The 11,586-nt window shown below is 38.3% G+C and overlaps 1 protein-coding gene across 1 annotated transcript in view; it reads left to right on the plus strand.

Annotated features, from left to right (window-relative positions):
• The window catches only part of TSPAN13 (tetraspanin 13), a 61,975-nt gene that overhangs the window by 21,362 nt on the left and 29,027 nt on the right, over window positions 1-11,586 (plus strand). Inside the window, exons 2-5 of the mRNA XM_022587538.3 lie at window positions 814-981; window positions 1,954-2,034; window positions 2,900-3,013; window positions 4,328-4,441. Coding sequence (XP_022443246.1) covers window positions 814-981; window positions 1,954-2,034; window positions 2,900-3,013; window positions 4,328-4,441 — 477 coding nt within the window. The remainder of the gene's footprint in view (window positions 1-813; window positions 982-1,953; window positions 2,035-2,899; window positions 3,014-4,327; window positions 4,442-11,586) is intronic.

Here is an 11,586-nt window from a genome sequence, read left to right on the forward strand (position 1 = left end):
TGTTTTTTTGCAGTACACGGGCCTCTCACTGTTGTGGCCTCTCCTGTTGCGGAGCACAGGCTCTGTACACGCAGGCTCAGCGGCCATGGCTCACGGGCCCAGCTGCTTCGTGGCATGTGGGATCTTCCCGGGCCGGGGCACAAACTCGTGTCCCCTGCATCAGCAGGCGGACTCTCAACCACTGCGCCACCAGGGAAGCCCCAGTCCGGGGCTTTGAAGGAAAGATATGTGATTTCCACGTGAAGAAACCAGTATGTCGGACTGAGATGTGTTGGTGTCTAAAAGTTTTACATACGCTATTATTTCAAAAGCTTAAGTAGAAATCGTTTAGGTTTAGTAAGCCTATGAGGCTCCATAATAATTTTATAGATTATTGTTTGTGTTTTAAAAACACGGCCAAGGGGCTTCCCTGGTGGCACAGTGGTTGAGAGTCCGCCTGCTGATGCAGGGGACGCGGGTTCGTGCCCTGGTCCAGGAAGATCCCACGTGCCGCGGAGCGGCTGGGCCCGTGAACCATGGCCACTGAGCCTGCGCGTCCGGAGCCTGTGCTCCGCAACGGGAGAAGCCACAACAGTGAGAGGCCCGCGTACCGCAAAAACAAAAAACAAAAACATGGCCAAGGATTAATATAACTTGTTAAGGCAATACTATCTGTGAGATCATGTGTGTATTCTAGTATTGAGTGTTAGCAATCATTTGTAAGATACTAAGTAGGTGCCTGAAAAATGTTCTTGATATTAATACATAAATTGACGCTTTTCCCCTCTTTCTTCTCCCCGGCCCCATCACTGCCCTTTGTGGTTGTTTTTGCAGTTGGTTAGTCTGCTGCTCATTGGAATTGCAGCGTGGGGCATCGGCTTCGGGCTGATTTCCAGTCTCCGGGTGGTCGGTGTGGTCATCGCAGTGGGCATCTTCTTGTTCCTGATTGCATTAGTGGGGCTGATCGGAGCCGTGAAACACCATCAGGTGTTGCTTTTTTTTGTATCCTGTTTTACAGGTGGGATTTATACCCCACTTGGGTTTGCTCTTATCTTACTGATTACTCCTGTGATAACTACAACTAATTTAAAATAACCACTAGGAAGTTAATTGCCAGAGAGCACCTCCTGGCAAGCATCATGTGTATTTGTCCAACCAACATTAGGAACATTTCTTAGGGTTAAATTATTGTATGTTTACATATTCTCTGTCCATTTCACATCATGACGAATGTATTCTGCAAGTTCAGTATCATCCTATTTATGTGTTGAAAATTCAGAGTTACATTGAACTGATTCAGAGACTTCTATGTCCTTTCCAAGTCATTAATATTTGGTTGAGAATTTCACAATGATTATTTTAAGAGTTGATATTAAGAAAGCTTACATACATTTATCTCTACTTATTTCCTATTTTATCTATGTAAGAATTTTTATTTTTATCTAAATGAAATTATAATAGATCAGCTTTTATTTATTTTTAATAATTTATTGAAGTATAGTTGATTTACAATGTTGTGTTTAATTTCTGCTGTATAGCAAAGTGACTCAGTTATACATATATATTGTTTTCATATTCTTTTCCATTATGGTTTATCACAGGATATTGAATATAGTTCCCTGTGCTATACAGCAGGACCGTGTTGTTTATCCATCCTATGTATAACGGTTTGCATCTGCTAATCCCAAACTCCCAATCCATCCCTCTCCACTCCCCTCCCCCTTGGCAACCACAAGTCTTTTCTCTATAATAGATCAGCGTTTAAATAATTATTGTTGTTAGTATTTTTCTATATAATTTTACCTACAGTGTATTATCAAAGTAAAAATTACGTGTATTCTTCTTGCACTTTCTCTAAGTGCCATTTGTTCTGTTTTCGGGGTGACTTCCTTCTAGGGAGTTGTGAAGTTGCCAGTAACTCTGTTTTATGTTACTTTAAGCATTTCCAGAAATATCCTTAACTTTGATTCTCAGTACATGATTATTCTCTTACTTGTATTTATTGTCCAGTTTTCCGTATCATGTGCTTGCTTAGCCCTGAACCAGGAGCAACAGGTAAGCAAAGATTTTTTTTCTTTCTACTTTATTATACCACATAGTACATGTAGGAAGAAAGGGGGAGGAATGATTGGAATATAAAATAATTTCTTCTTGTTCAGGATGCCATTTCACTCCACATAGCTGAAGTCTTTTTTTCCTCATTGCTTTAGTGGGGCTGCTTAGAGCCCTAAAACACCACGTGTTGCTATTTTCTGCATCCTTGAAGTAGGATTTTGCCCTCACTGGGTAAAAAGTGCTCCTGCTAATGGATATTCACCCAGTCTTTCCCTACTTTTATGCAATGAAACATTTATTCCAGAATGTTTGTGGTTTCATTCTGGCAATTATTCTCTTCAAACTCTAATTTGTTTGAAGAATATGGGTCTCTCTTTTGGGGCAATGGAAAATTTGTCTTGCTACACTCTGAAAACTAGGCCTTTGACCTAAGTGCTTCTTTTAAATCACATGTGAACGTGAAGACGTTTTATTCTTGGGATAGAAATCACGCCTTCTTTTTGTTGCAGATTGAAGTGTAACCCTTTGAAAAGTTTTGATGCTCTTATAAAGAGTATTATATTAGGTGCACTCAGTTTTAAGAGTTGCAGGCTCCAGCTTTATACATTTTATGCAGGGATGACACTTTTTTTTTTTTAAGATTTTTTTTGATGTGGACCATTTTTAAAGTCTTTATTGAATTTGTTAAAATATTGCTTCTGTTTTATGTTTTGTTTTCTTGGCCACGAGGCATGTGGGATCTTAGCTCCCCGACCAAGGATTGAACCTGCACCCCCTGCCTTGGAAGGCGAAGTCTTAACCACTGGACCTCCAGGGAAGTCCCAGGGATGACACATTTTAATGTATGTTTAAATGCGTTTTCTAGGGTCAGCTTTTGGAAGTTGGTTGGAACAATACAGCAAGTGCTCGAAATGACATCCAGAGAAATTTAAACTGCTGTGGGTTCCGAAGTTTTAACCCAAATGACACCTGTCTGGCTGTAAGTACAAAGTATAAAATGTTTTTTGGAGATGTATTGCCTACAGATGCATAATGGTTAACATGGAAGAAGTGGACTTTCTGATGCTGAATTGTACTTTTAAAGTGTTTTTTATACACCAGCATTACATTCAGTGTACACTATTGTATCAATTATCTGTTCTCAAATATCCATCCTGAGGATACTGAATATTCCAGGGCCCAGCCAGACACGGATGCTTTTGGTTCTTTGCCCCTAATTCCTTCCCAGTCAAATCCTCCTAGAACAAGTTGTGAAAGAGAAATAACAGCAGATCAGCAAGTAAATATCTTGGTTTGGAAGCCTATCAGGGTGGTAGGAGGGGAGTGGTCTGTATTAAATTGGGCTTCTCAACCAGCTAAACATCCCCAGGGTGGAGGACACAAGGAACCACCCTCTTTCCTCTCTCCCTTTTTCCCCATCACAACTTCATGCCCTTTCTCTCTGGGAGCTGAGCTAGCGATAGATCAATTAGAGCCATCCTGTTGCCCCAGGCCAGACCACTGACCTCCCAAGTCCAACCCAATCCCGTATGGGGATGGACTTGGAGCTTGGAGCTTGGCTCTCGTGGGAAGTTTACATGTGTTTATATTTTGGGGAAAATCCTATTACCCCCTTGCTGAGCCCTGAGCTGGACATCCCCTTGTTGTGTCCTCTTTTGTGGGTTATTAGTTTTTTATTGCTATATAATACATTATCACAATTTTAGTGGCTAAAACAACACCCGTTTATTGTCTTAGTTTCCCTAAGTCAGGAGCCTGCGTATAGCTTAGCTAGGTCCTCTGCTCATCAGGATCTCACCAGAATGAAGTCAAGGTATTGGCCAGGGCTACAATCTCATCTCAGGTTTGGGGTCTTGTACTAAGCTATTGTTGGTTGAATTCAGCTTCTGGTAGTTGTAGGATTGAAGTCCCATTTTCTTTCTGGTGTCTCTAAGTTCCTAGATGCTGGTCAGGTCTTAACTATACAGCCATCTCACAACATGGCATCAAAGTCAGTGTGAGAATCTCTTCACTTTATTAAGACAGTGTCTTATGTAATGCAACATAAACATGGGAGTGACAGTGCATCATTATTCACAAATCCCGTCTGCTCTCAAGGGGTGGTTATTCAGGGCATGTACCCTGGGGGTGGGAATCTTAGGAGCCTTCTTACGATTTTGGACACTACTAAAGAACCGTGGCTCCAAGTTGTATATGATATTCGAGACAGTAATTTTTATGTGGGTGTTTTTTTTTAATCTGCTCGTTATAAATGTACTTTGAAATAAAAGTTCTTTTTTGAAAATTAATACAGAGCTGTGTGAAAAGCAGCCACCAGTGCTCACCCTGTGCTCCAATAATAGGAAAATATGCAGGAGAAGTTTTGAGATTTGTTGGCGGCATTGGCCTCTTCTTCAGTTTTACAGAGGTATGTACAAATAACTCAATATCTTCCGTTCTTTGTCATGAGATTCCTGTTTTACAGGGCAAGAGGGCATGGCACTTAACTTTTGGAATGTATCAATGGATGTTTTCACTGGGAGCTAGTACTGTAATAGGAGGAGCTGTGGCTTGAAATCAGACGTCACAGATTTAGCACTAAGTTTATACAGGGTGAAGTGCTTGATCATTAAATTATGTAAAATTAAATGAAGATATTAGACTGGGTTATCTCTTGGGTCTCGTCTATTTCTAGAGTTGTATGATAAATTATAATTTTGGAATAGGTAGGACATTCACATTGTTTAATATATATTAATGTGTAATAAACACACATTTATATACAGGTATGCTTTGAAAAGTTGCCTTCCAACCCTATCCACACTCCCCTTTGTTCCTAGCCTTCTAAAACTTGTAGGTAATCGTTGTTATTAATTTCTTACCTATATAACATATATTTGCTATATTAATATATTTACTATATTAATACATTTATATAAATGTCTAAGCAAAACCACACACATATTATTTTGATAATTTTTGAGGAATGCTAATTCCTTGTTGTCTTTATTAAACACTCAATAACTCTGGACATTTTTGATGCATCTGAATTGGCAATATGTATTTAAATTAAAACTTTTTTCTTTAACTCATCAATTCTACTTGCAGTGCTTTATTTCATGGAGATAATTGTATAACTATGTAAAATGAATACACAAGAATGTTTATTGTTTATAACAGCAAACCTTTGGGCCAGCTCATGTTTGTCAATAATGAGCTGGTGAAATTAGAGTTTATTAGACAAGAGCAAATAGTTAAAAAATGCACTGTCTGGGTTGGAAACCTAGTTCTCCTGCTTTATTAACTGTGTGACTTTGGGCAAGTTCCTTAAGCTTTCTGTGCTGCTGTTTCGGCTTTGCAAACAGGCATAATAATGGAAAGCCCCTATTTCATAGGGTTGTTTTGATGCTTAAAGGAGTTAGTATATGTAAAAACTTGTAATATTTAGAAAAATGCCTGACATAATGGCAAGTGCTGTGTGTGTTAGCTGTCATTTTGTAGACATGAGTAAATTATTGATGTACAAGTCCGCATATTATACCCCCTTAAAAAGAGATGATGGGACCCCTGTGATGGCTGTGTTAATTGCCCATATCACACCTGTTTTAAACAAAGAATAGCATGTGTAGGATAATGCTATTAAGTAAGATTGTGCATATAACTGTGGAAATATATGGTAGGCTATTGTAAGAATGAGCATTTATCTTTAAAAGGAAATCAGAAAAATCTTAAGTGTTTTGTATATTTGAAGTTTACTGTGTCATTTAATTTCTTGCACATTTGATTTTCCCATCAGTATGTCCCTATAATAAGTAATTTCATGGTCAACTTCCTTATATATATATATTTTTAATCTATATTCCCTAGTTTTTCTTTAGAGTATACCTCCAGAAGTAAAATATGACACATTCAGTATATGGGCATTTTAAAAGAGTTTGATAAATATTGCCAAATTGCCTTTTGGGGGAGATTCTACCAACTTTTGGTTCAAGCACTAATTCTCAATATTTTTATCTTACAAAATATTTGCCAATTTGATAGGTAAAAACAGTGTTACAGTTCTGTTTGCTCTTTTGGAAATGTGACTAGTGAATTTGAAAATATTCATGTATTCATGTGTTTTTGGACCACTGGTATTACTTCTTTTGTGAATTGCCCACCTACTGTCTGTCCTGATCAAGGACCTTTGGATCGCCTGTAACTCAGTCTATGCAAAAAAGGGGAATTTTGTAAAAGAATAGGAGAGCGGGCCTCAGGGCCTAGAAGGTGTTTAGGAAAGAGACCTCAAAGCTGGGGCTCACCGGGTGCTTTTAGAAACCCAGGCGCCCCAGAAAGTTGCCCACTCACCTTTTATTTCCTCCGTTCCCTTCCTGGCTCCCTCCTCCTCTCATCACTCACTCTACTTGGCTTCTTTGTCCTGCTTTCAATTTCTTTTGCATTTACTTAACTTTTTCATGATTTTTAAATAAAATTTATAGGTTTTACTTTTTATGTGGTTCAGTTTATTGCTTTTTGCCTATATGCTTTATCCAGTTGATTTTTATGTTTAGAAGGCCCTTTGTCATTTTGATTATATATGTTAAAAATGATTAAAGAAATCAGTTTAGGTGATACAAACAAATTTTAACACTTCATGGACAGTCTCCTTTCAGAGAACTGCAAAATAAGGCCGAAGGCAAGGAGCTTTTATAGGATAAAGAATAAGGAAGGGAATAATAGAAAATATCTGATTGGCTGGGGCCACATAGTCAGTCTTGTTTGGGGTGAGAAGGCCCAGAGTTGGCTTGGCCTTTGGGGATTGGCTGACTGAATATATTGCACTTCCGGTCAAGAGGAGCATTTACAGGGACACAAAGGTTACCCAAGTTTCGGTTTGCTGATGTGGCACCCTGGATAAGAGCAGCTTCATCTTGGGCCTAGAAATTTATTTCTCTCTGTATAACTAAATATAAAAATACAAAAAAATGTATTTTTTGTTTTATCAAGGTATAATTGACAAATAAAATTGTAAGATATTTAAAGTGTATATCATGATGATTTGATATACATATACATTGTGAAAGGGTTTCCCCCTATCCAGTTAATTAACACATGCATCACCTCACATATTTACCTTTTTTTTTTTTTTGGTGAAAACATTTAAGTTCTACTCTCTTAGCAAGAGAGTAGATTGTACAGTACAACACAGTATTTTGTACAATATTGTATTGTACAATACACTTGTACAATACAGTGTTATCAACTGTAGTCACCACGTTACACATTAGATCTTCTCATTTTGATTGTGTGTGTGTGACATGTATTGAATTTGTGTATATAATGTATATATTACATATATATGTATAAAATGTGTGATTAAGATAGCATATTATATATACATAGATGTTTGTGTATATTGTATATTCTAATTCAGTTTCTTTTTCTCCCTTTGAGAATGAAAAATCCATACATGGCTGTTATTATCAAACTGGAGATAAAGACCAAGCTTAGTATTCACTTTTTTTTTTTTTTTTGGCCTCACCACATTTGCGGGGTCTTAGTTCCCCGACCAGGGATTGAACCTGGGCCCCGTGCAATTCCTCCCAGGAATTCTCATTAGTATTCACTTTTCAAAAGAAGTTTTCACTGACATCCCTTCCTACTCTAAGCATATTTCCACTTCACTTTTTCTCAGGAAGGAGCCATCTTACTTCTGGGTTGGTCATGGCATTGATTCAAGAAAATTCATATACCGTTTGAAAACAATCCTGTGCATTTTTCCTTTCTTTCTTTTAAAATAAAACATGGATTTAAAAGTAAAAAAAATTTGTCATAAAAATTTAAAAATATAGGTGGGAAAAAACCAGAATGAGCAATCTCCATACACTCCATTAGCCAGAGTCAGTAAATGATCAGAATTTCGCCACATGGTTTCTTTTTTATATCTGGGATTTATTTTGAGAATTTAGTTCTTTTGAGCAGCTCCATTTTCTTCTCATCAGATCACACTGCCTTCAGCTATGCATATATTATTTTAAAAGGAGGTTATTTATTTATTTTTAGCGCAGTTTTAAGTTCACAGCCAAATTGAGAGGAAGGTCCAGAGATTTCCAGTATCTCCCTGCACCCACACAAGCATAGCCTCCCCACTGTCACCATGACTCACCGGATGGTGCATTTGTCACAGCTGATGAAACTACATTGGCACATAATAACACACAAAGTCCATAACCTACATTAGGGTTCACTTTTGGTGTTGTACAGTCTATGAGTTTGGACAAATATCTCCATCATGGTATCATACAGAGTATGTTCACTGCCCTAAAAATGCTCTCTGTGCTCTACTTATTCATCCCTCCCAGTCCCAGCTGTCTTCTAAAATATTAATCATTGAAGAATATAAACTCATGGGTCTTAGATTTGTAAGGTGTTCTTTCATAGAGTCCTGCTCTGAATTTATACACCATGTCCTTTTGAAACCTAGCTAGAGATTTTTTTTTTTTTTCGATACACAGGCCTCTCACTGTTGTGGCGTCTCCTGTTGCGGAGCACAGGCTCCGGATGCGCAGGCTCAGCGGCCATGGCTCACGGGCCCAGCCGCTCCGCGGTATGTGGGATCTTCCCAGACCGGGGCACGAACCCGCGTCCCCTGCATCGGCAGGCGGACTCTCAACCCCTGCGCCACTAGGGAAGCCCCCTAGTTAGCGATTTTAACAGTAATTTATCCAACCTGGTATTTTTTGGATAGTGACTATTTTATAGGCTCTCTCACTTTTAAAATGTTTATTTTATTCAATATTTCACAGAATCAGCGATTCTCAGAGTTTGAAGGGATGAGACTAAGTAGCTGATGATTTCCTGACATAGATGAAATAGAAAGATTTCCTTTGAACTAATTGTAATACATGAAAATAAATTTAAACCATCAAAGAAACATTGATTTAGAATCCCCCCCAAAAAGTTATAACAATTAGTACATGTGCTTTGTAGAAAATTTAGAAAATACAGACAATTATGAAGCTGAAAGAGTAAATGTATCTACTAACTAAAATTACCTCCTCAGAAATCATCATTAATATTTTGTCATATTACCTTCTGCCTTTCTATATTTAATAAATATAAAATAAGTAACAAAGGACATGCCTTTTGCACACTGTGTAGACATTTCATAGAACTGTACTCTGGTGACCTCTTGCATCCTGGGTGTAGGTTCTAGAGTCAGCAGAGTTTATGATCAGGTCAGAGTTACCCTTGAAAATCTTTAAATCATGAGCACCTTTGTAAGCTAAAAATCCCGTAGTTATCTAACTTTGATCTTTTTGCATTTTGGGCATGACCTTTTCATGCTCTCTCTGGGTGTGAGGAGATAGTGATCCAGCAATGGGACACAAGAAGAGGTTGTTTCGTTTTATCACAGCTTAATTGGAGGAATTCTGGTAAAATGTGACTCCAGATTATGAGTATTTTATTTACCCGATAGCTTTGTTTCCCCTAAGAACTGTAACTTACACCATCGGCACGTATTCTGGGGTGATTATAAAAATATTTAACAAACTCAAAAATTCTAACCAGAAGTTCCCTGTGTGCCGGTATTTCTGAGGCAGGGTCAGGGAAATGATGCTCGGGCAGGCTGAGAGGTGTCAGAGAAGTAGCTGCTTGATAACAGGTGTGTAAGTATTTCAGTACTGTAATAACAAGCATGGCTGAAATGGTAGGTGGAATGTTGTTAGCTTGAGAATGCCCTGTAACACATCAGATTATCATATAAAACAACATACGTAATTAAGAGCTTGGATCCAAGATTTGAATCCTGGTTCTGGCACTCATGACCTGTGTAGCTACTATCCAGTTATTTAACCTCTCGATGCCTCAGTTCCCTCACTGGTAAAATGAGGATAATGACAGTTCGTATCATATAGGGTTTTTGGTCAAATTATATGAAGTTGTGAAATGTGAAGAATAGAGCCAGTCACAAAGTACTCTTCATAGGTTTAAGTAAATTCCTTCCCCCAACCCCCATCATACAGACACCAAACCAGACTTTCCACTTCCTTAAATTAGACTTATGTTTCCTTGATTCAACACAAAGCATAGTTCCATCAGCCCTTACATGTTATAATAAACATTGCCAGTCATGAGTTTTATAGTAACTCAGAAATTATTATTGTGGTAAATGGAGAAAATTTTAGATTTACCACAATTCTCTACACGTAGTTTCAAAAGCTAATGAGTAGTTATGAAGTCAGGTGAACAAAATTTAGATTAAAAGTTGGCACAGGTCTGAAACGGGAAATATAATTTGAAATTCATTTTGTTCCATTAAAATTTTGCATCTTATTCAGTCTAAGAATTTTTGATTATTTTAATAAATAAATCAACTTTGAGGTAGCCGAACCAGAATGAACACATTTCTCAATTAAAAAAAAGGCAGGTTATATTGGTTAACTCGTTAGTGAACGTGGTGTGAGAAATGGCACGATAACTACTTATTACTTTTCTAAAAGTATACGTCCCCCTCCCTTGGAGAGGTAGGAATTATGACATTTTTTATGATCTGTGTTGGAAAATGTATTTATTGTAGGATTTTTGTTATTGCTTAAGTTTTGCCAAACTCTGTTTCTGATTTAGCAAAATCTATGATTTTTTAGCTATTAAGACATTTCAGTCTTATTAGCTAATTTGTATCACTTTCCTATTGCCACTCTAACAAGTAATCACAAATGTAGTAGCTTAAAGCAACACAAATTTATCGTCTTATACTTCTGGAGGTCAGAAGCTTAAAATGGAGACTCATTCTGGAGGCTCTAGAGGAAACCTCTTTTCTTGCCTTTTCTAGCTTCTAGAGGCTGCGTGCACCCCTTGGCTCGACTTTGGCTTGACTTTTCTTCATCTTCAAAGCCAGCAGTGTTGCATCTTCTCTCTCTGAATCTGCTTCCCAGTGCTTCTGTCATGACATCACCTTTTGGCTGTATCTCTGATTTTTGTCCTTCCTGCTTCCCTCTTTTAAGGACCCCTGTGATTACGTCACAGAGCCCACCCAGATAATCTCCCTGTCTCACGAGCTTTAACTCAGTCATGTCTGCAATGTCCCTGTTACCACGTAAGGTTGAATATTTGCAGATTCTGGGGATAATGGTGTGGACAGCCTTGGAGGGCCATTATTCAGCCTACCAATGTTCCTATTACTTTTTCTTAGGATCTCTAATTTGGGTTACATACTACATTTTTATTTTTATTTTTTTTTATTTATTTTTTTTTGCAGTACGCGGGCCTCTCAATGTTGTGGCCTCTTCCGTTGCGGAGCACAGGCTCCGGAAACGCAGGCTCAGCGGCCGTGGCTCACGGGTCCAGCCGCTCCGTGGCATGTGGGATCTTCCCGGACCAGGGCATGAACCTGTGTCCCCTGCATCAGCAGGCAGACTCTCAACCACTGCGCCACCAGGGAAGCCCCATACTACATTTTAAAAAGAAATCTCTTCCTCTTTGAACAAATAATACAAAGTGCTTCAGAGGTTCCAGATTATTTTGCTGATAAACTGAGTAAATACACACAACTGTTACTTTCTCTTTCTTCTTTTCTTTTTCCCATTCCAG

This window comes from Delphinapterus leucas, chromosome 9 (assembly GCF_059928025.1).
Source record: "Delphinapterus leucas isolate spDelLeu-1000000601 "Yukka" chromosome 9, BTC_Dleu_Yukka2, whole genome shotgun sequence".
Classification (NCBI taxonomy): domain Eukaryota; kingdom Metazoa; phylum Chordata; class Mammalia; order Artiodactyla; family Monodontidae; genus Delphinapterus; species Delphinapterus leucas.